The sequence below is a fragment of the Corythoichthys intestinalis genome, chromosome 1 (assembly GCF_030265065.1).
Source record: "Corythoichthys intestinalis isolate RoL2023-P3 chromosome 1, ASM3026506v1, whole genome shotgun sequence".
Classification (NCBI taxonomy): Eukaryota; Metazoa; Chordata; class Actinopteri; order Syngnathiformes; family Syngnathidae; genus Corythoichthys; species Corythoichthys intestinalis.
In genome coordinates, this window is record NC_080395.1 from 45924552 (window position 1) to 45951493 (window position 26942).

The following is a 26942-nucleotide window of genomic DNA, read 5'->3' on the forward strand; positions in this document are numbered from 1 at the left end:
TGAGAGCGTCTCAAGGATTACAATGAAGATCTGGTTCCTCCTTGTCCAAATCAATAGCCATTTTTCAGGTGAGAAATGTTATACTGTTGTTGTAACTTGCTGTTCTATAGAAACTGTGAAGGGACAGAATGGGCTAGCACGGAATGTTGGACCTCTGCAGTGTAAGTGCAATCAGTGAAAAGAAGCCAGGCAAAATGATGGCGTGCTTCCCATGGTTAAAGAAGCTCATGTATGGAATTTGTTTCCTGCTTCCTAGCTTTTTTCAACGCCCCACACTTTTCTGTTGTTGTTTTTAAAAGAAAACCTGACATAATGTGTTACATGTCAGTAGATTTGCATCTGGTTAAGGGCAATACATCTAGAAACTCTTCCAGCCTTATAAAAGTTTTAATGTGAACCCCTCCATAATACCCCAGTGAATCAGTTGTGAGGTAGGTTTGCAGTGTCAGCAGATTGCACACAAAAACGGAATTCAGTTAAAGCACTTTCCTCTCACTGGGACTTGTTGAGACCCTTTCCCCCTTTATGAACTGACACGCTGAAAGAAAAATGCTACTATTCCCATTTACAGCTTGTGCCACATAAATTAGCTTTCATTTTGAACAATTTTTTTGTATAGAATGCCATATAAAGAATAACTGTGCTGTCAACTTGCTGTTTAAACTTTTCATGTAAGTGCATACGCCATATCAATAGATTATTTTTTACACTCATTGTTACTTCACTGGTTTCAGTATTCTCTGTCTTGATCAACATTTAACAGACTTTATTGTAGTGTACAATACGTGACAATTTCTAGAATGTTTGCCTGCATCACATTATGAAAGACTACATTGTTGCGTGTCTGTCAATGGTACAACAGGTGGTGATTGCAGAATGCAAGTTGGAAGGGGTGGAAAAAGCATATCGATAAGCTGCTTTTATTTTTAGGTAGCTAGAATATGTGTTTGTGTGACGGAGGGCGCAATAATTTTGGAAATTTATCATGGAACAAAATCAGCTTGTAAATGAATTCTTTAGCTGCCAAGGTTGGCGATAGATATCCAATGCAATTTGATGGCTAGTGAGTTACTGTAAAATGTTTCAATGACGCTGCTCTGTCATACCCTAGTCTTTCCTGTCCTCCCTCTTGGAAGTTTGTTTTCTTCAATGGCACTGAATTGGTTAAAGGACCACTGTATCTTTTTCTAGGTCTCACCCTAGTCCAGTCCAGGCTTGAGCTTGGAGAACCTAGCCGCCAAAATTGATCCCAGCAATTGGAGCGGCAGCGAGAGCCCTGCCGAAGACATGGAGCGGATGAGCGATTCGGTGGATAAGCCCGTGGACAATGACGCAGAAGGCGTGTGGAGTCCTGACATCGAACAGAGCTTCCAGGAGGCCTTGGCCATCTACCCTCCTTGTGGACGTCGTAAGATCATCCTTTCGGACGAGGGCAAGATGTATGGTGAGTACAAATCTGTTAAGCTACAAGAAACAAAATTTCATGGTTGCATTACTTAGTAGTGCTTGTGCTCTCCCATGTTTCAAATTTAATGAACGTCTATCCCCAGCAATGAGCAGTTGACAATGAGCAAACCTTTTGATTTATTTACACACCACATGTTTGTGTTGTGTGCTGACTTATCACCATGGTTTGCTAGTGTATGCCCATCAAGTGTACGTAGAGCATCACTGATATGAAGTATCAGTAATATACTGTGTATTTTTACAATATATTATTAAAATCGACCAATTGTGCAAGTTCTCCTACTTGAAAAGATTAGAGAGGCCTGGAATTGTCTACATGGGTAAACCTCAACCATGAGAGACAGAATGTGGAAAAAAACAGAAAATCACATGGTTTGATTTTTGAATAATTTATTTCCAAATTAGAGTGGAAAATAAGTATTTGGTCACCTACAAACAAGCAAGATTTCTGGCTGTCAAAGAGGTCTAACTCCTTCTAACGAGGTCTAACGAGGCTCCACTCGGTACCTGTATTAATGGCACCTGTTTTAACTCATCATCGGTATAAAAGACACCTGTCCACAACCTCAGTCAGTCAGTCACACTCCAAACTCCACTATGGCCAAGACCAAAGAGCTGTCGAAGGACACCAGAGACAAAATTGTAGACCTGCACCAGGCTGGGAAGACTGAATCTGCAATAGGTAAAACGCTTGGTGTAAAGAAATCAACTGTGGGAGCAATTAATAGAAAATGGAAGACATACAAGACCACTGATAATCTCCCTCGATCTGGGGCACCATGCAAGATCTCACCCCGTGGTGTCAAAATGATAACAAGAACGGTGAGCAAAAATCCCAGAACCACACGGTTCGCTAGAGAGCATTTGGATGATCCAGAAGAGGACTGGGAGAGTGTCTTATAGTCAGATGAAACCAAAATATTTGGTAGAAACACAGGTTGTCGTGTTTGGAGGAGAAAGAATACTGAATTGCATCCGAAGAACACCATACCCACAGTGAAGCATGGGGGTGGAAACATCATGCTTTGGGGCTGTTTTTCTGCAAAGGGACCAGGATGACTGATCTGTGTAAAGGAAAGAATGAATGGGGCCATGTAGCGAGAGATTTTGAGTGAAAATCTCCTTCCATCAGCAAGGGCTTTTAAGATGAGACGTGACTGGGTCTTTCAGCATGACAATGATCCCAAACACACAGCCAGGGCAACAAAGGAGTGGCTTTGTAAGAAGCATTTCAAGGTCCTGGAGTGGCCTAGCCAGTCTCCACATCTCAAGCCCATAGAACATCTGTGGAGGGAGTTGAAAGTCCGTGTTGCCCAAAGACAGCCCCAAAACATCACTGCTCTAGAGGAGATCTGCATGGAGGAATGGGCCAAAATACCAGCAATAGTGTGTGAAAAACTTGTGAAGAGTTACAGAAAACATTCAGCCCCCGTTATTGCCAACAAAGGGTACATAAATAAGTATTGAGATAAACTTTTGGTATTGACCAAATAGTTATTTTCCACCATGATTTGCAAATATATTCTTTAAAAATCAAACAATGTGATTTTCTGTTTTTTTTTTCCCACATTCTCTCATGGTTGAGGTTGACATGTTGACAATTACAGGCCTCTCTAATATTTTCAAGTGGGAGAACTTGCCCAATTAGTGGTTGACTAAATACTTATTTGCCTCACTGTTTATATTCTCACATCGCCCAACACGACTCATGAATGATCACTGTCAGCACTCCCAGTTCAGATAAACTGGATGTCTGTCATCAAATGCAGCCAATGTGTTAATTTACAGTATATAAACCAATGTGTGGAACTGAAGGCTTTGACAATCACTTTTACTGTATATTACAGACTCCGCTAACACTTCATTCTAACAAGAAACTACCTTTTCCATTAATGTATCCGAGAATAAATGTAAAATGGCACCAGAGTATTTCATTATGTGCCTCTGCTGTCTTTCATCAGCAATGAACAAGACCAAAATCATAACAATGAAAATCATGGAATTTCTCCTTCTGGCATCACTGAAGCAAAAATGTCTACTGTAGATCTACAGTATATCTGTCCGTCCGTCTGTCTACAGTGTCTGTCTATATTATGGGAACCATTAGAAAAAATTGAATCTGAAAATAAACCACAATCAGGGGACTGTATCGTATACGATGGTCACTGTGGTACTAACCGTGTGGCCGCTGTGCAGATGCTTAAGTGCAAGTTTGTGAGTAAAACAGCATGAACTATTAGTCGGTGGCAGATGGTACTGTGGCTGCCACCAGCTGTGCCCCCTCTCCTCCTATCCCGATCTACCCCTTCTCTGGCTTGGTGATGTCATGGAAAGAAGGAATATTTTCAAGTCACACAGCTTGTCAATGTCAAGTGAAGGCAAAAAAGAAAAAAACACGGCACATTCACTTGCAGCTGTCTTGTGACCCCTCCGGCCAAACCAAATGTGAATTGTATGAGTTGCAATGAAAGCAGTCATCTGCCGCTTTGGCCACAGACAGGACCTGTGTGCTCTTCCAAATACAGACCAAGGATTTCTGAATGCTGTGGGTTGAAGCATGATATTTTCATTGTGTATTTTTGGGGATCTCCCGCAACGTTTTCCAACTTTTAAAGATCAAATCCTAAATTAAAAATTGGTTCAACAACAGAAACAAAGGGTGAAGAAATAATAAAGTATAATAATTATTAACACAATAAGAAGAATACTCATTTTATGATTGTCTCGCCAGTAAGCAGACAAGCATATCATTTTTGTTCCTCTTCAGGCTTCACATTTTTTACCCTCCGGTTAACTGCTAGAGCCAAGAACAAGTACTACTCCAAGCATAAAAGCAGAAATGAACAATCACCAAATAATGCACTACAAAACAACTACAGAAACTCAAAAGCTGAGATCTCCATTTTACATGAATCTAAATGATATACCTGTATATTCTTTAATGTTTTGTGTCCCAGGCTGAAGCTAATGATTTGTGTTTAAGTGAATTTAACACTTCTGCGTTTGAACTCCTCACTTCTTGTTTACAGTAAAAATTGCAGACCGAATACAGGTAAACAGAAAGTCAGCATAGTGAGTGTGAGGTATGTGTTATTTCCCTCCTCATTGCTGTGCCCACAACTTGAAAGTTGATTTAGGTCGCCTTATTATCGACAATCTCAGTTGTCTTAAATGTACGGTGGCCGAGAGGTGTCAGGCGAAATGCAAACCTCTCAGGCGAAATGCAAAGTCCAAACACTTTGCAAATAGAAAAAAGCACAAACCCAAATTGCAAACGCTTTGCAAAAGAAAAAAGCACGAATGCAAACTGCCACAACACGATCCCCAATTGCTAAAGCGCGATTACAAATTGGCAAAAGCACGAACCCCAATTGCCACAACACGACAGCAAATGGCTCGTAGCACGAATGCAAATTGTCACAACACGATCCTCAATTCCTAAACCGCGATTGTAAATTGGCCAAAGCACGAATCCCAACTGCCACAACACGACAGCAAATAGCTCGTAGCACAGCAGCAAACGGCTCACAGCACAGCAGCAAAATCACGCAACACAACAGCAAGAGGATGACCCAGAAGTTTAAAAAAAAAAAAAAAAAAAGGACGACACTTTATACACTTTAAATGTGCTTTGTGACCATCTATACGGACCTCCATGAAGTTGCCCCCACCCCGCAAATTTATATAAAAATGATGTTAATTTAATTTAATTTCGAGTGGTGACGTCACTCGTAGCTTTTCCTCAGTTTAGCTCCCGCGGCTAATGGAGTGTACCAACTCTCTCAATAACAGAGGGGTGTCATAACACAAATTCGGGTCCATTTTGCAGTAAATTGGGTGCTTGAGATACTAATTTCGAGTGCTGACATCCCTCTAAGCCCCTCATTTACAGCAAAATGGTTCCGAAGTGGTGCCATTAGTTTGTGCTACGTTCCTGCTAGCTAGTTTTTAGGACACCCCCCTGTTATCGAGAGAGTTGGTACGCTCCATTAGCCGCGGGAGCTAAACTAGTGACGAGATTTGTCGTTCACTTGAGTAAACGAATCCATTCCGGTTCGTTCAGTAAAAAGATTCGTTCAAACAAATCGTTCAACGAATCGTTCGCCCCCCTCATCTCCCTCCCCGCCCAAACGAATCGTTCGGTTACTGAACGGGAAGTGACGTTGCCGAACGAATCACCAAAGACCGCTTCGCAGTATAACTGAACGGGAAGTGACATTGCTTGGTCCCTCCCTCTCTTCCACATTGACCACTCGTCGTAGTTTCAGAAATGAGTGACAGGCGGTATCATTCTGCTTTCACAGACAGCCTCGTCTCCCTCCTGCTGCTGCAAAAGCGAGGGAGAACTTCCGCGTCGTCTGTCCTAGTTCCATGGGCTCAAAGTCATGGCTCGTGCTTGCATTTCGATTTAGGACACGGTTAAACATTTTCCTTTTGTGAGGGGAGTAGGGGGCGGGGGCGCACGGACTTTCTTTAGCAGGTTCTTGATCACACATACATATACAGCATGTTTGCTGTCACGAAAATAAAAATACATCGAAAGTTTAATTTCTGAATATGGAACGACCAACACATCATATTTACATCTCGCTCTGTTGTATTTTTGTTTTTTAGTATTAAGATGATCGTGTTGAATTTTTGCACTGGTATTAATAAATAAAATAATCCGGTCAGCTCCCCTGTCGTCCCCGCATCTCAGATCGTCAAATGCTGACGAGAAATAATTGTTAGCTCTTTACGATGTCGCCTTTCTACTCTCATTAGTCTGTTAAGAAAAATGTAGACATATTGCGACATCTCCCGTGTCTGCGTGCGTTGTTTTGGGCGCTTGAGTAGCACATGATGGACGGATTGACATAATTTGTCAAACCAACCAACACCCGACACGCTGACACGAAAAAAACAAAAAAAACACTCGGGAAAAAATTGACATGTATATACAGTTTCATTGCAAATCAGTATTATGGTGATCATACTAAATATTTTTTTCTGTGCACATATGAGGTAAATATCGCTGCCATGAAGCCTCCATATAGTGACAGTTCTCTGCCCGCTTCACTGCCGTCACGCGACCGCAGCTCAGCTTTTGCTTGCCTCGTAGCTACCCGTGTTTTAAATTACTGTAAATTTGATAGTAAGTCGTCGTAGGCAGTCACGAGTTTGTTGAGAAAAGTACTACTCTTAACAATGCTCGCTAGATTTGTGTGGTGTTTTTGTCTGTTTGAGCAGCATTTGATAGGCTCCACTTTAACAAATATGTGACAAAGTCATTTCCTTTCATTTTTTGATTCGTTCACCGCATAGTCATTACTGGAAAATTAAGTTAGCAGCAAGCTAGGTCAGGAACCGGAGGACCGAGTCACTGAACGGGAAGTGACAAAACTCAGTCTTGCCCCCCTGCCTGCACGCTGGCTGCTTATTGGCCACACGTGGACGTGAGTGACAAACGCCCTGATTCTGTTTCCGCTCCCTCCCCTGCCCGCGATGAGGCTGGCGTCTGATTGGTCGTGTGCGATGTCAGAAGACGCTGCCGCTTGCTCAACGCCCTCCCACGCAGCGAACAAGCACCACCTTCATAGAACGAATCAGTGCAGATGATGATTAGTTCGGTCTCGTTCACCAAAACAATTCGTTCAAAAAGAACGAATCGTTCGCGACCGATACAACACTAAGCTAAACTGAGGAAAAGCTGCGAGTGACATCACCACTCGACGTTAATATTTCTATAAAAGCATAATACTGTATCAACAAAACCGTTGCGTTGCAGCACAAACGATTGACATAATTTCTATATAAATTTGCGTCTGATGGGGGGGGGGCAACTTCATGGAGGTCCGTATAGATGGTCACAAAGCACATATAAAGTGTATAAAGTGTCGTCCTTAATTTTTTTTTCAACTTCCGTGTCATACTCTTGCCGTTGTGTTGCGTGATTTTGCTGCTGTGCTGTGAGCCGTTTGCTGTTGTGCTACGAGCTATTTGCTGTCGTGTTGTGGCAGTTGGGATTCGTGCTTTTGTCAATTTGCAATCGCACTTTAGAAATTGGGGATCGTGTTGTGACAATTTGCATTCGTGCTACGAGCCATTTGCTGTCGTGTTGTTGCAATTGGGGTTTGTGCTTTTGCCAATTTGCAATCGCGCTTTAGGAATTGGGGATCGTGTTGTGGCAGTTTGCATTCGTGCTTTTTTCTTTTGCAAAGCGTTTGTAATTTGGGTTCGTGCTTTTTTCTATTTGCAAAGTGTTTGGACTTTGTATTACGGTGGCCGAGAGGTGTCAGGCGGCCACCGTATAAATGTGCCCAGAGGAGAGGGAACTAAGGAGTGTCTACAGAGGAGGGAATGAAGTGAATACATTGTTTAAGGAAGTCTTTTTGCTTTTTGCCAGTGGTTTCAGGATTATAACAGCTGGATTGAAAAGCAGAGCAGAATGTCAAACATTAAAAAGTGCTTCTTTTGTTGATAATATTTTATCGATTTGTCCTCAGTAGTTAATCATGAAATTCTAATTACACCGGCTCAAGGTTATTCTACGACCTTTGTTAACATAAAAAAAGTTTATAAGTCCCTGAAAATATTTTTTGATTATGCGCTGTTATTTTCATTCTACCTAAAATGAGGTCACTATATTGAAACAATTGTTGATCTGATGCTACGATTGGAGTAGACACGAATCTTTATTTTGTCAATAGTTGAGATAAAAGCTCGTTTTCACTTTATTCATAACAGGGTAGACCCCAATGCATCACTACTGCTTTGTATTCAAAATGTGTGGTATACATTATATAAGATCACAAGATTTTATTTAAAAAAAAAAAAAAAGTATATATATATATATATATATATCTCAATAAAATACTCGGAGAAAAATAAACACGGGCCACACTTACAGTATTTGAATTGATCTCTTTCTTCTCTTTAAAAAAATTAAAAAAAAAAAAGTATTACAATTTGTTTTAATTTATTTTTGGGTTTTAATTTTATTGAATTAAATTCATTTTATTCAGAATTATCTATATATATTTTTTAAATTCTCACTGCCTTTTTTGTCTTTTAATTTGCAGGTTTTTAAATATTTTTATTTATGTATTTATTACTATTTCAATAATCGACCCCCACGCCAGACTGATTGTTCCATATATCCGTTATGAATACCGCTATATACCAAATATCAATTTGGGAAAGATCCAGTAGAGACCTGTTTAATGGGGGGAAACTTAGAAAAACTATATGGCTCCTGATTGGATGGTGGCTGTTCTCGTTACACTCGCTTTTAGTGATGTTCTTGGCTCCTCTTTTAATGAGGAAATTAACTGTTTTTCGGATGAAAATTAGGAAAATATCTACAAGAACAGCTTTGCACTCCGACATTGTATTCAACCAGATACAGGTAGTCCTGGGTTACAAATGAGTTCTGTTCCTTCACTGGCGACGTAACCCAAATGTCTGCGTAAGTCAGAATTAACCCTTTAAGTACACCTAAATACCCTCTAAATCTCAAAATAACTATTCAAAAACATGTATTATACGTCATTGTACTGATCTCACCAAGATGTTGGAGCTAAGTCCTAGGTAGACAGCGAGCTACGCTATAATCTTTGCTCTCTTTCTCTCTCTCTCACTCGGCTGCGCGCCTTCTTCATGGAAGCGCGTGCACGCAAATACGTTCTTCTTCGTGTGTACATGCACTCGAGTGCAAGACCTGCTCTATGCGTACTGAGCCAAAATAAATTCATAAATCACAAAACAAAAGTCAACATTATAATCAAATACACATCTCGCCAAAGGGAAGAACAGTCAAATTGATAAAATAAAGTAAAGAATAAGATACTGTGAGGTACAACAAGGTACTTTTACATGACAAAAAAAAAAAACAACAACAAAAAAAACCAAAAACGACTGGAGACAAAATGGCGGACGAGACTCCGCCATCCTAAAGTCAAAATTACTGTACGTGTCTCGGGTATGTCGTAACCCGGAGGCTACCTGTTGTTGCTTCATGATCATGTCTCCAACTCCCGCCTCTTTCCCCTGATTGGCTCGAAGATCAGATGACTGGGGAAGTGGTTGAGGTTTGCAAAAAGGTAATGCATGATGAATCATTAAATCAGGGCGTATCGTCTTGCTTGCATGGCTACCCAAAATTTTTCAATTAAATATCATATTTTTTGGACTATAAGTCGCATTTTTTTTCATAGTTTGGCTGAGGGTGCAACTTATACTCTGGAGCGACTTATGTGTGAAATGATTAAGACATTATTATATCATTTCGCGTGTTATTTTGATGTTTTGGAATGACACTGATGGTTTGGTCAACTTGTTAGCATGTTCTATGTGCTATAGTTATCTGAATCACTCTTAATACCGTAATTTCCCGAATATAACGCACACTTTTTTTTCCCCAAAATCAACTTGTAAACTCATGGTGCGCATTATAAACGGGTACATGGATGGAGACAGAAATATATATGTATTACATATATATATAAACCGATTTTTTTTCATTGACACGGCCACGTTGTGTTGAAGAAACGTATGCAGCGACCCGTTGCCGACCATTACGGTACGTGACGTCACCATTTTGTTTCGGTAATACTTCACTCTAATCGGCCAAATGATTTCGTCTGTGTTAAATTCAGCTTTTTTCATTCTTCATAAAGCACAGAATTTAGTTTCTTGAACTCATTTGAGTCGACGTTTATTGCAGCTCCGCAATTCGGACCATAACATATGTAAGGACACACACTTCCTGTGTCCGTCAACTATATCGGTCCCTCGTGAAACTCAAACCCAAATTACAATAGTTCCTTTGGTTACTGTTGTGTTGACAGTGATGAGCTCTCACGGATTTCCGACTTAGGTTCTGACTTTCATTTTACCGTATCAATCCATGGAAGAAACATTTATTCATCACGAGGAAACGAGCAAGTTATACACCAGCCTTTAAAAGAAAAGTCACATCCGTTTTGTTTTCTCCTAGATTCTGGTAAGTTGGAGAAATTGTCAAATCATATTATTACCGTAAATATTGTCAGTTTACGGTAATGTTTTGAACTACCAATGTGCTATGCTTGTGCTGTGTTTCACCAGTCAGTAAAATGACATCTCTGTATCTGTACACGAGCTCTGTTTTCTTGTATTCTTCTATTTATTGGTGCTAAAATTAGGGTGCGCGTTATAAACGGGTACAATAATTTTCCCTAGATTTTACAAGTAAATTTGGGGTGCGCATTATACACGGGTGCGCCTTTTATTCGGGAAATTACGGTAGCTATGTTACGTTAACATACCGGCCACGTTCGCATTTCGTTGTTCATGCATCATGTTACATTATCATACAGTCCACTTATTCAGCATGCTGTTCTCTACTCTATTTTTATATTAAATTGCCTTTCAAGATGACATATCTGTTTTATGTGTAGGATTTTATCAAGTAAACTTCCTTCAAAAATGCGACTTATACTTCAGTGCGACTTATAAATGTTTTTTTTCCTCTTCGTTGGGCATTTTATGGCCGGTGCGACTTATACTTCGTTGCGACTTATAGTCCGAAAAATACGGTAATTCATTTTACCGGTGTGTATATCTTTTTTTTTTTTTTTTTAATCGCCCATCTCAGAATATGTGTGGGTTCAACTACGACTGCAATTGGATGTTGCGGAAAATGATAACCTTTCACTTAATTTATTTGAAAATTATGATTTGTCATTTACAAATGAATCAATCAATACCAGCAAATTATAGTTACACACATAATGATTAAGGGCTTTTCTATTAGATATGAAGGCAGTACAATAAAAAAGAAATTAACGAAATACTGCCCATAGTTAGCTGGGATTGGCTCCAGCACCCCCCACGACCATCGTGAGGATGTATATGTACTGTGTGTGTGTGTGTGTATATATATATATATATATATATATATATATATATATATATATATATGGCGGAAAAAAACTCAGGTGATTTGAAGGACAGCTCTGAGACCCCCAATTTGGCCCCCCAATTTGGCCAAATTTCAAAATTGTCCCATATGAATGTGTGATACATCATTGGAAATCTTAAAATCTCAATTTTCTGGGCGGAGTACATTTTTGAACAGGTGGGCATTTAAAAAAAAAAAAGAAAAATATATTAAACAGCAAAAGCCTAACTGGAGGTGAGAGCAAGAGAGAGGATAATTAAAGACGCCATGATTTTAACGAGATATTATCACGTACTTACCTCTTTTTGATCCAAAAACTCCATGTTGTATTTATCACCGAGTGTCAAGACACAGCTGTGAATGGCCTCAGCTGGATTTTAGGGTGATTTTTATGGGTGAAACATGGTAATCTAACATGCAGAAATCGCAGAGAACAAGGAGTGGGCGAGATTTTCTTTTTCATTTATTTACCCTTTTGAACGTTTTTTTTTTTTTTTTTCAATTTTTCTTTGTTTGGATCGATTATTTATCATCTAAAATATTGGGGAAAATGCGACAGCAACAAAAAAAGTACAATTCAGCGATAGTTATGAGGTAGATATCCGTGACTTATTATTGACACTATTTTTTTCATTGTGACGTAATTTGCTTAAAAGTTAACAATAAGCGAGTGAATAATTTTTTAAATTTGATTTTTTTTTTTTTTTTAAACTAAATATTAGACATCAATTAATGACTTTGAGCTAAAAATGACAGACATTTCGAATAATAAATATAATTACTTACCTTCTTTTTATGGCTGGGTTGAAACAAAAGCATTTGCGCAACGTCTGTGAACGGGTGTCTCTAGGGTAAAACGGACAAATTAAAAATAGTTTGGGATGAATCTGCTATGGCAGCATATAGACATATTGTTCTATCAAACACAACAGTTCTTTTGGCTTAAAATACAGCATTTTATTTTAAAGAGGGGTTCAAGAGCAGAAACTGCTTTTTCAGCCTTGTCCGTGTTTTCCGCTATATATATGTGTTTATATATATATATATAACTTATGATACAAATTACAGACCTCTACATGCTTTGCAAGTGGGATAACCAGCAAAATCGGCAGTGTATCAAATACTTGTTCTCCCCACTGTATATGTGTATATGTATATATGTACAGTGGGGAGAACAAGTATTTGATACACTGCCAATGGGAAAACCCATTGACAGTGTATCAAATACTTGTTCTCCCCACTGTGTGTGTATATATATATATATATATATATATATATATATATATATATATATATATATATATATATATAGTCATATTTTGAATGACATATTTTTTTTGCTGGCTTGCCATTAGATTTTCCTAATGTAAAATGTGCGCCTCGGCTCATAATGTATATAGAGAAACACCTCTTTCAAATACCATCAGATTTTTGTTTACCAGTGATATGTTTGTGGAACTAAAGAGTTTGATGTGGAGCCAAAGGGTTTGCTAAGCATGGTGTGATGGTCCTTTAATCTCGCTTTATAGAGCTCACAGAGAAGCACAACCTCTCATGGCATCTGAGATGAAAGTTGGCTGCATGGAGATGGTATTTGATATTTGAAATTCTAGGGATGGCGACATGTTCCAAATGCAAAGCTCATCTCTAGAGAAGTCATCCTGAGTGCCATTAAGCCCTTTGTCATCCAGGGGTAGAGTGCAGTTAATTAGCAACAGTCTCTATAGCAACTGTGTTGCAGTATACACAATTTGTAATTTCTGCTTCTTAGCTTATTATTGCGGTGTTTACCTGAAGTGATTCGCATATTCGGGGACTCGTGTTGCCCATTCTCTTAGGCTGATTGTACCTGGGAAAGCGGACATCTGCATAGAGTATTACTTCAAATTGCACTTGTCTAGGCAAGATTTATTAAAGAGAATATTTTTTTAAAAACAGACAAAAAAAAAGGGAAGGCAAATAAGGAGCGCTGGCCGGAGCCGAAGCACTTTGCACAGTTCACCTGCTGTGCTAGGCTGCATTCATTTATTCCAGAAATGGAGTTGATAAGTGAAACAACACGCTTCTCTCAAATTGTATGTTTATTCATCGAGTTATATATTTGTACTTGGCTTGCAAGCTCAATGACGTAGTTGAATTTTTGTGTTGCTGTTGGGGAAAAAATATCAAATTCATGTTGCTTCCAATGATGCAGAATGAATGAATCATCAACCTATATTTTTTCCTCATTTTTATGTAGAAAATTACTTTTTAAACATCAATGTATTCTAGACAATGGTTGCTTTGTTGACAATACAGACTGTTCAGATTTTATTCTTACTGCCAGGAAATATGTCGTATGTCTTTGCTTACCTGTCATATATTGTAAAGTATTTCGATTATAACTCATGTTCTGATATCTGGTCAGTGATTCGACCCAGACCCGTTCTGTGGGAACTAAGTGGCACTTGCTTTGCAGAGACGCTAAGAATGAGTTCGATATAATGAGTAGACCTGGCTCGGCCCCGATGGCCTGGCTCTTTGCTCCTGTGGGGCTTGTATCACAAGGCTGAGAATGCTTGGAGACAGAGTGTGCAGATCTGATCCTCCCTGCTGGGCAGATAATTAGGAATTTCGGGATCAGCTCAGACTCACTGAGTCACCTGCATTCACTCAGAATGGAGTGTGACGGACTTCATTGTAGGAGAAACATCACAAACATCAAATTAACACTTTGGCTTGTAACAAAATTAAGTTTTATGAACGTGTATGATAGTTTTATTTTCTGCACGGTCTCGCTTTGCATTTTTTATCCTCAGGTTTTTCCAGGATAGTTCCATATGTCTCTCACAATGAAATCTGCAATATCTTGATAAAAATGAGTAAGGCTGCATATTTAAAATCTTCATGCCAATATTTTTACTTGATTAAAATCCCTAATACTTGTAGTTTGTACTCATGTTCCACCGAGTATTTCGCTCTAGTTCACAACTGATCAGGTCAACTCTTAGGCTGATGTTTTATTTCCAATTATTACATTACATTGAATCTCAGGAGACAAAAAGACAATTCTAGATTGGTTAATCAACTGTGTGTTTAGCTCCACCATTCACAAGAAGCGTGTCAGTTCAACAAGCACTCCCATAAGGAAAAAAGGTGTGACTGTTAAGGTTGGTTATTTTGGAACACTTTATAATAGAAATGTGATTACATTACCAAACGGAACCATTCTGTACTACTTGGTGGAAACAAGCTGTGCCCCCTCTCAGAATAGGCAACCCATTAGCTAAATAACGACATTTTTAGAGCCTCTAGGCTGTGTCACATGCAGTGGTGCCTGGAGATATGACATTGGTGTTGCGGTGTTATAACCCTTAAACCCATTGTCTGCCATTGACAGTGATAGTGCAATTAATGCGGATAGACGTCCAATTCATCCCAGTCAAAATAAATTGGACATAATTTGCCATCAATGGGTTAGTTGGATATTTAAACAGTGTAGCAACATGTAGTCAGATAATCATAATAAAAAAAAAAATACTTGCACATATATTCTTTATCCTCCACAAAGAATGACCAATACAACTTTTGGCTAAATTAGGAGCATAGATGCCTCAATGTCTACATTATAATGCTCCTTTGCCAGAAGGAGCGAGGCATAAACTAATTTATTCATACCTCATTGAATGAGATACTCACTGTGTGTTTTTAAAATATTTTAGCTGTTTATTTTATGAAAAATCTGAGCAAATATTTTTTTAATCAGTGTATTTGGGGGGTGTTATAGATTGAAATCATTTTCATTCTTTTTACACAGCTTAACATTAGGTTATAATGCTTAATACTACAGTGGTATGAAAAAGTATCTGAACCTTTGTGGAATTCCTCACATTTCTGCATACAACACCATCAAATGTGATCTGATCTTTGTCAAAATCACAGATGAAAAAACAGTGTCTGCTTTAACTAAAACCACCCAAACATTTACTAGTATAGGTTTTCATATTTTAATGAAGATAGTATGCAAACAATGACAAAAGAGGGAAAATAAGTAAATGAACCATTGCATTTAATATTTTGTGGCCCCCCCTTTGGCAGCAATAATTTCAACCAGACACTTCCTGTAGCTGCAGATTCTGGCCAATTCTTCTCTACAAAACTGCTGTAGTTCAGTCAGATTCCTGGGATGTCTGGCATGAATCGCTGTCTTTAGGTCATGCCACAGCATCTCAACGGGGTTCAAGTCTGTACTTTGACTTGGCCACTCCTGAAAGTGTATTTTGTTCTTCTGAAACCATTTTGAAGTTTATTTATTTCTGTGCTTTGGATCATTGTCTTGTTGCCGCATCCATCCTCTTTTTAGCTTCAACTGTCTGACAGACGGCCTCAGGTTTTACTGCAAAACATCTTGATAAACTTTTGAATTCATTTTTCCATTAATGATTGCAAGTTGTCCAGTCCCTGAGGTAGCAAAACAGCCCCAAATCATGACGTTCCCTCCACCATGCTTCACGGTGGGGATGAGGTGTTGATGTTGGTGAGCTGTTCCATTTTTCCTCCACATATTACATATACAGTTGTGGTCAAAAGTTTACATACACTTGTGAAGAACATAATGTCATGGCTTTCTTGAGTTTCCAGTTATTTCTACAACTCTGATTTTTCTCTGATACAGTGATTGGAACAGATACTTCTTTGTCACAAACAACATTCATGAAGTTTGGTTCTTTTATGACTTTATTATGGGTTAACAGAAAAAGTGATCAAATCTGCTGGGTCAAAAATATACATACATGGATCTGAAAAAGCGAATCATTGACTTGAACAAGTCAGGAAAGTCACTTGGAGCCATTTCAAAGCAGCTGCAGGTCCCAAGAGCAACAGTGCAAACAATTGTTTGTAAGTATAAAGTGCATGGCACTGTTTTGTCACTGCCACGATCAGGAAGAAAACGCAAGCTAGCACCTGCTGCTGAGAGAAAATTGGTCAGGAGGGTGAAGATTCAACCGAGAATCACCAAAAAGCAGATCTGCCAAGAATTAGAAGCTGCTGGAACACAGGTGTCAGTGTCCACAGTCAAGCATGTTTTGCATCTCCATGGACTGAGAGGCTGCCGTGCAAGAAGGAAGCCCTTGCTCCAAAAGCGGCACCTTAAGGCTCGACTGAAGTTTGCTGCTGATCACATGGACAAAGATAAGACCTTCTGGAGGAAAGTTCTGTGGTCAGACGAAACAAAAATCGAGCTGTTTGGCCACAATGCCCAGCAATATGTTTGGAGGAGAAAAGGTGAGGCCTTTAACCCCAAGTACACCATGCCTACCGTCAAGCACGGTGGTGGTAGTATTATGCTGTGGGGCTGTTTTGCTGCCAATGGAACTGGTGCTTTACAGAGAGTAAATGGGATAATGAAGAAGGAGGATTACCTTCAAATTCTTCAAGATAACCCAACGTCATCAGCCCGAAGATTGGGTCTTGGGCGCAGTTGGGTGTTCCTACAGGACAATGACCCCAAACACACATCAAAAGTGGTAATGGAATGGCTAAATCAGGCTAGAATTAAGGTTTTCGAATGGCCTTCCCAAAGTCCTGACTTAAACCGCATTGAGAATTTATGGACAATGCTGAAGAAACAAGTCCATGTCAGAAAGCCATCAAATTAACTGAACTGCACCAATTCAATCAAGAGGAGTGGTCAAAGATTCAACCAGAAGCTTGCTAGAAGCTTGTGGATGGCTACCAAAAGCGCCTAATTGAAGTGAAAATGGCCAAGGGACATGTTACCAAATATTAGCGCTGCTGTATGGATATTTTTTACCCAGCAGATTTGATCACTTTTTTCTGTTTACCCATAATAAAGTCATAAAAGAACCAAACTTCATTAATGTTTTTTGTGACAAAGAAGTATCTGTTCCAATCACTCTATCAGAGAAAAATCAGAGTTGTAGAAATAACTGGAAACTCAAGAGAGCCATGACATTATGTTCTTCACAAGTGTATGTAAACTTTTGACCACAACTGTATATATATACTGTATATTAGGGCTGTCAATTGCGTTAACGGGCGGAAATTTTTTAAATTAATCACGTTAAAATATTTGACGCAATTAACGCACATGCCCCGCTCAGATTAAAATGACAGTAGTGTAATGTCCGCTTGTTACTTGTTACTTGTTTTTTGTTGTTTGGCGCCCTCTGGTGGCGCTTGGGTCTAAATGATTTTATGGGTTTGGGGAGTGAGCATGGTGTAATGACATCAACAATGGCGAGCTACTAGTTTATTTTTTGATTGAAAATTTTACAAATTTTAATTAAACAAAAACATTAATAGGGGTTTTAATATAAAATTTCTATAACTTGTACTAACATTTATCTTTTAATAACTACAAGTTTTTCTATCCATGGATCGCTTTAAGAGAATGTTAACAATGTTAATGCCATCTTGTTGATTGATTGTTATAATAAACAAATACAGTACTTATGTACCGTATGTTGAATGTATATATCCGTCTTGTGTCTTATCTTTTCATTCCAACAATAATTTACAGAAAAATATGGCATATTTTATAGATGGTTTGAATTGCGATTAATTAATGTAATTAACTCGATTAAAAATTTTAAGCGTTTGACAGCCCTAATATATATATATATATATATATGTACATATATATATATACATATACATATATATATATATATATATATATATATATATATATATATATATATATATGTATGTATGTATATATATAATATACTGTATAATATGTGTATGTATACATATAGTAATGCCTACTTCAAACTTTGAAAATATCACCATTATTGCACCAATCATTCAATTTTTTGTGGAGATTTTAAACTGTTCAGCTTTGTGCACCATTGTTCGTCAGTACTCGGATAAATATAAGCGTTTCGATAAAACAATATAGAATATTAGTAATTTGGGGGGGGGGAAACTAATGATATACAAATTGATATAAAGATGGTACCTAGATTTTTTTGTTGAGCTTGGAAACCAGCAAATTGGGTGATTGTATACTGCATAAATAGAGTGAAAAACAAATTTTGTCCAAGTCTGCGGGAGGATGGGCCTGGTTTAAAGTTGTTGGCTGCGGGCGTTAAATAGCAGGCTACTGCCTGTCTGAATTAGGAGTACATGGGGTGTGTCCCAGCTGCACAAGGCCCTTGGAGTCAGGCTTCTGGTTTCAGGTTGCATGTTCCCAGTCGGCTGCTTTTGTTTGACTAAAACACTGAGACCGGGCTCCTCTTAAAGATGCAGTGTCACTCTCGTGCGCTTTTCAAGAAATCACGTCTCTCCTATTGATGAAACACTTTTATTCTGATGAGATCATCTCACTCTGATAGGACCATTTTCGGTAATCAGCATATGAATGAAATCTGAATGCTCGAGTTATTCTCTCAACTCGAGCACAGGGACTGCACAGCGCTGTTGTCATCTGTTCTTTTGCTGTTTGATGACAAGTGACAAGTGTCTCTCAACATTGCATAGAATCCCTGTCAACAAAGGAAACATGGTCACCAAATAAGCAATAGAGCCTCAGTGTTTCGACATTTTAATACAGGGGTATCTTGACATACTATCGCATCGACATACGATCCTTTCGACATCAGACGTAAAATGTGACTCGTCATTTGTCTCGACATATGGGGACATGCTCGAAATTGCTCGAAAAAACGACGATTTATGACAGCCTCGCAATTTCATTGTTTTTCCCGCAAGACGGATGCACGGCGCATTTGATTGTGAGAGAAATCAACATGGGTCCCAAGAAGGTTAGTGCAGGTGGTGAAAAAGGTAAGAAGGTAATGCTCACCATTGAAATTAAGAAGTAAATGATAGAAATTATGAGCGTGGTTTGCGTGTAAGTGAACTGGCTCGACAACATAGCGTCCTCCTATGACCTTCGTTCACCAATTAAGGTGACAATAAAACTCTTTTTAATTTCCTATTGATCTTTATTATTATCATTATTATCCCTTAAAGACCTGCAACATGAAGAAATTATCGGAGAATCCCAAAATTTGAAAAATAAGGTCCTAATGAAACCTTTTTTTCAAATTTGTAAAAGGAAATGTCAAAATGAATATGTGTAATAAGCGCTCTAATATCTATACACTAGCTAAATCCTGTTTTTCTCATGCAGATGCATGTGTTGACTTGCATCCATCATTTTTTTTTCAAAGAAATGTCAACATTCTGAATTACTCTCAAAGTCATGAAATTTTAAGTGTATCAAATGTGATACATTTGACAATAAAGGATTAATGTAAGATCGGCAAGGAAGTAGCTAGATTCGTCAGGTTTTTCATCATTTATTTCAGAACTTGTGCTACACAATACGTCGGCTACGGTGGACAGTAGCCGGCGCCAGCAACAACATGAAAAAAAAGTTAAAATCTTCCTACTCTACCGCACCTCTCTCGCGTGCACTCAGGAACAGCATGCAAAACACAACCACCACAATAGAACCCGATTTGTTACATTATTATTGTTATATTATTATTATTTTTCCGATTTGTATTTAATAATTTATTTGATTTTCTATGTATAATTGCTATTTGTAACTGTACTAACTGTGCAGTATTTATCAAGGATTCAGGTTATGTTTTGGGGTATGGAACAAATTTATATGATATAATATAATTACAATTTATTGTTATGGGAAAGTCCCGCTCGACATATGACCATTTTGACCTAAAAAAAACAGGTCCTGGAACAGTTTAAATTTGTATCGAGAGTTGACCTGAATGATATTGGAAAAAACTATTGCTGCGATTTTTTTGGGGGGTTGTGATATTACATTGCAATATTATATATATATTTAAGAAATTTTCAATAGATGACTTGAATAGCTGTTTGGAAAGACTTCGGATGACTCACAATGACCAGTGTACAGTGATCCCTTGTTTTTCGCGGTTAATGGGGACCAGAACCCGCCGCGATAAGTGAAAAACCGCGAAGTTGCGCACCCCGCCCCCCAAATTTTTATTTTTGTGTGTGTGTGCTCAATGTATTTATTCAGATTTAGCATTGGAAAGAGATACATATAAGGCATGTTTTTTTCTCACTTTTTCCCCAAAGTATGATTTTTAAAAATTATACATAATGTATATACAGTGGGGAGAGCAAGTATTTTATACACTGCCAATGGGTTTTCCCATTGACTGTGTTTCAAATACTTGTTCCCCCACTGTACATATATACATATACATATACTGTATATATATGTGTATATGTGTATATATGTATATATATATATATATATATATATATATATATATATGTATGTGTGTATATGTATATATATGTATGTGTGTATATGTATATGTATATATATGTATATGTGTGTGTGTATACATATATACATATACAGTGGGGAGAACAAGTATTTGATACACTGCCGATTTTGCTGGTTTTCCCACTTGCAAGCCGTGTAGAGGTCTGTAATTTGTATCACAAGTTCTCTTCAACTGTGAGGGACGGAATCTAATACAAAAATCCAGAAAATCACATTGTATAATTTTTAAATAATAAATTTGTATTTAACTGCATGAAATAAGTATTTGATACATTACCAACTAGTAAATATTTCGGCTCTTAGTTCTTTTTTAAGAACCCCTCCTGTTCTCCACTCATTACCGGAAGTAACTGCACCTGTTTCAACTTGTTACCTGTATGAAAGACACCTGTTCACATGCTCAAACAAACAAACTCCAACCTCTCCACAATGGCCAAGACCAAAGAGCTGTGTAAGGACATCAGGGATAAAATAATAGACCTGCACAAGGCTGGGATGGGCTACAGGAAAATAAGCAAGCAGCTTGGTGAGACGGTAACTGTTGGAGCGATTATTAGAAAATGGAAGAAGTTCAAGTTGACGGTCAATCTGCCTCGTTCTGGGGCTCAGTGCAAGATCTCACCTCGTGGGGCCTCACTGATCATGAAGAAGGTTAGGGATCAGCCCAGAACTACACGGCAGGACCTGGTCAATGACCTGAAGAGAGCCGGAACCACAGTCTCGAAGAAAACCATCGGAAACACATTACGCCGTCATGGATTAAAATCCTACAGCGCACGCAAGGTCCCGCTGCTGAAGCCAGTGCATGTCCAGACACGTCTGAAGTTTGCCACTGACCATCTGGATGATCCAGAGGAGCAATGGGAGAAGGTCATGTGGTCAGATAAGACCAAAATTGAACTTTTTGGTCTAAACTCGGCTCGTCGTATTTAGAGGAAAAAGAAGGATGAGTACAACCCCAAGAACACCATCCCAACCGTGAAACATGGAGGAGGAAACATCATTTTTTGGGGCTGCTTCTCTGCCAAGGGTACAGGACGACTGCACCGTATTGAGGGGAGGATGGATGGGGCTATGTATGGCCAGATCTTGGCTGACAACCTCCTTCCTTCAGTGAGAGCCCTGGAGATGGGTCGTGGCTGGGTCTTCCAGCATGACAACGACCCAAAGCACACAGCCAAGGCAACTAAAGAGTTGCTCCGTAAGAAGCATCTTAAGGTCCTGGAGTGGCCTAGCCAGTCACCAGATTTGAACCCGATAGAAAATCTATGGAGGGAGCTGAAAGTCCGTGTTGCCCGGCAGCAGCCCCGAAACCTGAAGGCTGTGGAGAAGATTTGCTTGGAGGAGTGGGCCAAAAGCCCTGCTGCACTGTGTGCAAACCTTGTCAAGGACTACAGGAAACGTTTGGTATCTGTAATAGCAAACAAAGGTTTCTGTACCAAATATTAAGTTCGATTTTTGTGATGTATCAAATACTTATTTCATGCAATTAAATGCAAATTTATTATTTAAAAATCATACAACGTGATTTTTTGTTATTTTGTGTTAGACTCCATCCCTCTATTCCTATCTCTCCAGAAAAAATAATGTTCACAAAAAGAAAAGCACTTCAGTATATAGTAATGAGGCCCTATTCTGACACACAGTTAAACAACAATGCAAAATGAACTTGCATTCCATATCAAAATAGCTATGCAAAATACACGTAAAACTTAGACTTTGGTCACTCTATTTTTATTATTGTTATTTTTATTCTTATTATTATTATATTAACTCTGATTTTGATTGAACATTTTACAAATGTTATTAAAACAAAAACATGAAGAGAGGTTTTAATATAAAATTACTATAACTTGTAACTATAACAATTATCTTTTAAGAACTACAAGTCTTTCTATCCGTGCATCACTTTAACAGAAAGAATGTTAATAATGCCATTTGTGGATTTATTGTTACAATAAACAAATACAGTACTTATGTACAGTATGTTGTATGTACAGTGCTGCTCAAAAGTTTGTGAACCCCCTCAACATTTTGGAATTTTCTATTATTTCAACCTGATTTCCTAATCAATCAATTCAGTAGTTTTTTTTTGTTTTTTTAACAGTTGTGTTGTCGAGACTAAATTAAAAAGAGTTTTCATCAACTGATGTAGGTGCAAAATTGAACTGTTTGGTCACAACCAAAACCGCCATGTCTGGCGAAAAGTCAACACTGCATACCACCAAAAGAACCTTCTCCCAACAGTGAAGCATGGAGGTGGGAATGTCAAGATCTGGGCTTGCTTTTCATCCTCAGGACCTGGACAACTCCACATAGTCCAGGGAATCATGAATTCTGAGGAATATTGTCAAATCCTAGAACATAACCTGACGCCATCTGTTTTGAAGTTAAAGCTTGGCAGAAGGTGGATCATGCAACATGATAATGATCCAAAGCATTCCAGCAATACAACCAAGGAATGGCTGAAAAAGAAGAAGATTCGTGTTCTGGACTGGCCCAGTCAAAGTCCTGACCTAAATCCCATTGAAATGCTGTGGCGGGACCTGAAGCGAGCAGTTCATGCCAGACGCCCATCAAACCTCTCTCAACTGACTGCGTTCTGCAAGGAAGAATGGGCAAAAATCCCCCAAAGTAGATGTGAGAGGCTGATTAGTCACTACAGAAACCGTTTGGTTGAGGTAATCTCTGCAAAAGGAGGCGCAATATCCTATTAACTGAAGGGGTTCACATACTTTTGCACACATGATATCTGAGTTTTTCTTAAATCAACCACTTTTGTTAAATAAAGAATGACAATATAACTATTTCTTTTGTTTCAGTCCATTATTTGGAATGTCAGTATTGTGGATTTGGGTATAACTTAACATTTAATAAGGTTATTTTAGTTTTTTTTACAAAAAATCTGACCATCGCTGTGGAGTTCACAAACTTTCGAGCAGCACTGTATATATCCGTCGTGTGTCTTATCTTTCCATTCCAACAATAATTTACAGAAAAATATGGCATATTTTAGAGATGTTTTGAATTGCGATTAATTGCGATTAATTACGATTAATTAATTTTTAAGCTGTAATTAACTCGATTAAAAATTTTAATCGTTTGACAGCCCTAATATATATAATATATATATGTGTGTGTGTATATGTATATATGTGTATATGTATGTATATATGTATATATATGTACAGTATGTATATATATGTATGTATGTATATATTAATAAATGGTTTTGAGCACTTCAAATGTAATAATTATGATCAGTTTTAAACATAACTGTCCAACCAAATCATTTTTGAACAAGAATAAAGTACTGTAGTAGAAAAATGCTTGGCTTTATTAAATACTTCTGTTTATCTACCTTAGCTGTGACTCTTGGTGGACATGTAGAAATTACAAACTCCTCATGATCACTTCTGGCATTTATTTTTTATGTCTCAAACGTCTCCACACGCGCAAACATTCTTTCCAAAGCGGCTTCCTTTCAGAAACTGTTTAACAAGTTAAACGATGATTGACAGCTGCTGCGCTGTGATGTCCGCTTCTTTAGCAAGATCAAAGATACCAGCATCGTAAACTTTCATAAGCAAGTGCTGCAGTGACTGTGAGGTTCAAAGAGCTGGGAGAGGGAGGGTGTGAGGCTCTGCACAGAGCAGAAAGCAGGGCGTATGTGGATTAAAAAAGATATAAAAACTATCGCACGTCCTTGTGATGGGACTATCGCGCACGCACACATCGCAATGGCGATGTTTAAACGATATATCGTTCAGGCTTAATGGAGAGGTACCACTGTATCTTTGACTCATTCAGTGAGTGATCGCTGTTAGTCCCTCCCACTTCAAATTGTAATAAATGTGTTAGCTCTTTAAATGCCAACGAAAGCAATGGCCGTCCGATCCATTTTGACTGGGAGATAGCGAATTATCACTGCCAGCTTCTCCCAGTCGAAATGGATAGGACATCTATTGCTGTCAATGGCCATCAAAGAGTTAAAATCACTCAACTTCAGCCTCCCCCTGTCGTGCCACAGTCTTTCTTTTCTTTCCTGTTGGATGTCAATCGTTATCAATGGCAGTAAATGTGTTAACCTTTTGATTGCCACCATATCCACACACTGCTACTGTACTGGTACATTTTCGTGCAACCCGATGCACGTGACTACATAATTTACGTAGAGGAAATTCCACGTCAGGGACCGCTGACGTACATGCATCACGTGAGACATTTTACGTCACCCCCTTTCTGAATAATAAATGCGATCAAACAATTTTGTGGATATACTACTGTACGTACGTACTTGTATGTGGAGCTAATTCTATGTTCGTGCGTCGCTAACGCAGTAAATGGAGCGTTCGTCGTGTGACTTTTACGTCAACACCTACCTGAATAATAAAAGATAATATACAGTACTAGAGTTTAAAGATGGTGAAGGACAACGAAAAGGACATCATGAAAAAAAGAGACAAAGCCATTTTTCAACATGTTCAACGCCAGACTATGGACAATGACATTTAAAACACTCTGCACCCTATCCTTTATCGTCCGAGGGTTATGAAGGCTGGAGATCAAACGGAAAATAATGAGAGACTGTTTGTGGTTACGTGGACATATTTCATTGAAATGGATAGATCGGTTCCATTTAATGTGTACACTCTTATTTTTCCAAAAAGAAATTTTGACAACGATTGGCCTGGAGGTACAGTATTATTTACAAGTGTCCAGCAGTAAAAGGGGTTTTAATTGTAATACACTGCATGCCTGCACTCTCCCTGCCCTATGACGCTCTAGTCTTTCCTGTACTCCCTCTTGGATTTCGATTATTGTCAAGGGCAGTGAATTTGTAAAATTGCAATGCACGGCATTCTTTTTTGGACTGTCAAGGTACAGTATCTCTTTTTTTCACAATTACGAATTCAACTTTAAATAGTCATCATAACGACCACTAACTTTGACTTTTCTTTTCTACATATTTGTTGCAGTCAGCCTCTTCCTTTGTGCTCCAACGTGCCATTGATCCCGAGAGATTGAAAATATTGATTTGACTCTGTGTCTTACTTTGTCATAGAGATAGGGGCAGGACAACTTCCTGAATGTGTGTTCACACGTTGGACTCAGCCAGTTCCTCGGGAGACTCATAATTACAGCCGTCTTTTCAGATTAGCCCAGCAGCCTGTCCAAGTGTAGCATCTCTCCCTGGTCATTTATTTCCTCCCTCTCTCCCCTCTCTTGAGAGACACAGCTCATCGCAAGGGCCGAGCTGGTCCCTACAATAATGTATGTGATGATAAACACACTGGCTCCTAATTGATAGAGTGATTCAGACAAGGGCTGGCTGTGCAAATTGCTCCCCTGTGAGTATATTGCACAGAGTGGAGCCTCGCAGGTTTCAGCTCTTAGCCTTGTTTGAAAGGCCTACGGTCCGGGGAGAGGAATCAGAACGGGTCGGACCCGCCTGGGTGATAAAGATGCTGTCTTTGCCTCCTTAGCCTTCTCTGAAAACAGGCAGGGTTCAGCAGAGGTTGCTGTTGTAATCCTCTCAGTGTCTCCAGGAAGGCTCAGGTTAGTGACCTGCTGCTTTGTGATGTCTTGTAAGATTTTGAGAGAACACCTCACCTTTAATCCCCCACTGTTCAACTAACACATTAGCTCAACCATGCTTTGCCCGGCCCCCGCAATAAAGCCTTTTAGTCAGCTCAATAAGGTCGTTTGAAGTTAAGTATTGATTTTTTTTGGGGGGGGGGTCCAGAGGCGGGACAAATGGATTTTTAAAGAGCTGTTAATTACAGTTGAACACAGTATTATGAAGAGAACTTGATGTTTGCTGTGGCTGTGTTTCTAAGAGGCAGTTTACATTGCGACTCTGCGACACAAAGATGCAATGACTGAGTAGCGGACTTGCCTCGTGTGCATATGGTGTTGGCGAAGACGAAAATTTCTGAATCCTGCCTCCAAAGTGGAATAATCTGATTGCAGGGGGTTGAGGGGGGCTTCCTTGGCATGCATATCAAAGGCTCCTGCTGCGCGAGACCGCGCCGTTAGCGTCAGCACTTGTACACGTCACATTGGGCGTGCGCAGCCGTGCTACTAAACATTAAAAACAGCATATATGGCAGAATACCAGCTTTAATTTAATGTTTTAATAATATTTTTAAATTAGATATGTTGAATGTTTCAATTTTTGTGCCTTTTTGAACAAATGAAAAATGACATTGCTTCGAGTGGGCGGGCATATTTTTTTCCGGGCTGAGGGAGCTTGGT

General features: G+C 38.9%; 1 protein-coding gene across 7 annotated transcripts in view; it reads left to right on the forward strand.

Moving 5' to 3' along the window:
• Window positions 1-26942, forward strand: part of tead1b (TEA domain family member 1b) — an 85028-nt gene that overhangs the window by 12907 nt on the left and 45179 nt on the right. For all 7 annotated transcript variants that reach the window (XM_057855854.1, XM_057856007.1, XM_057856079.1 and 4 more), the window contains one exon: window positions 1192-1444. In XM_057855854.1, coding sequence (XP_057711837.1) covers window positions 1288-1444 — 157 coding nt within the window. In that variant the 5' untranslated portion in view covers window positions 1192-1287. The remainder of the gene's footprint in view (window positions 1-1191; window positions 1445-26942) is intronic.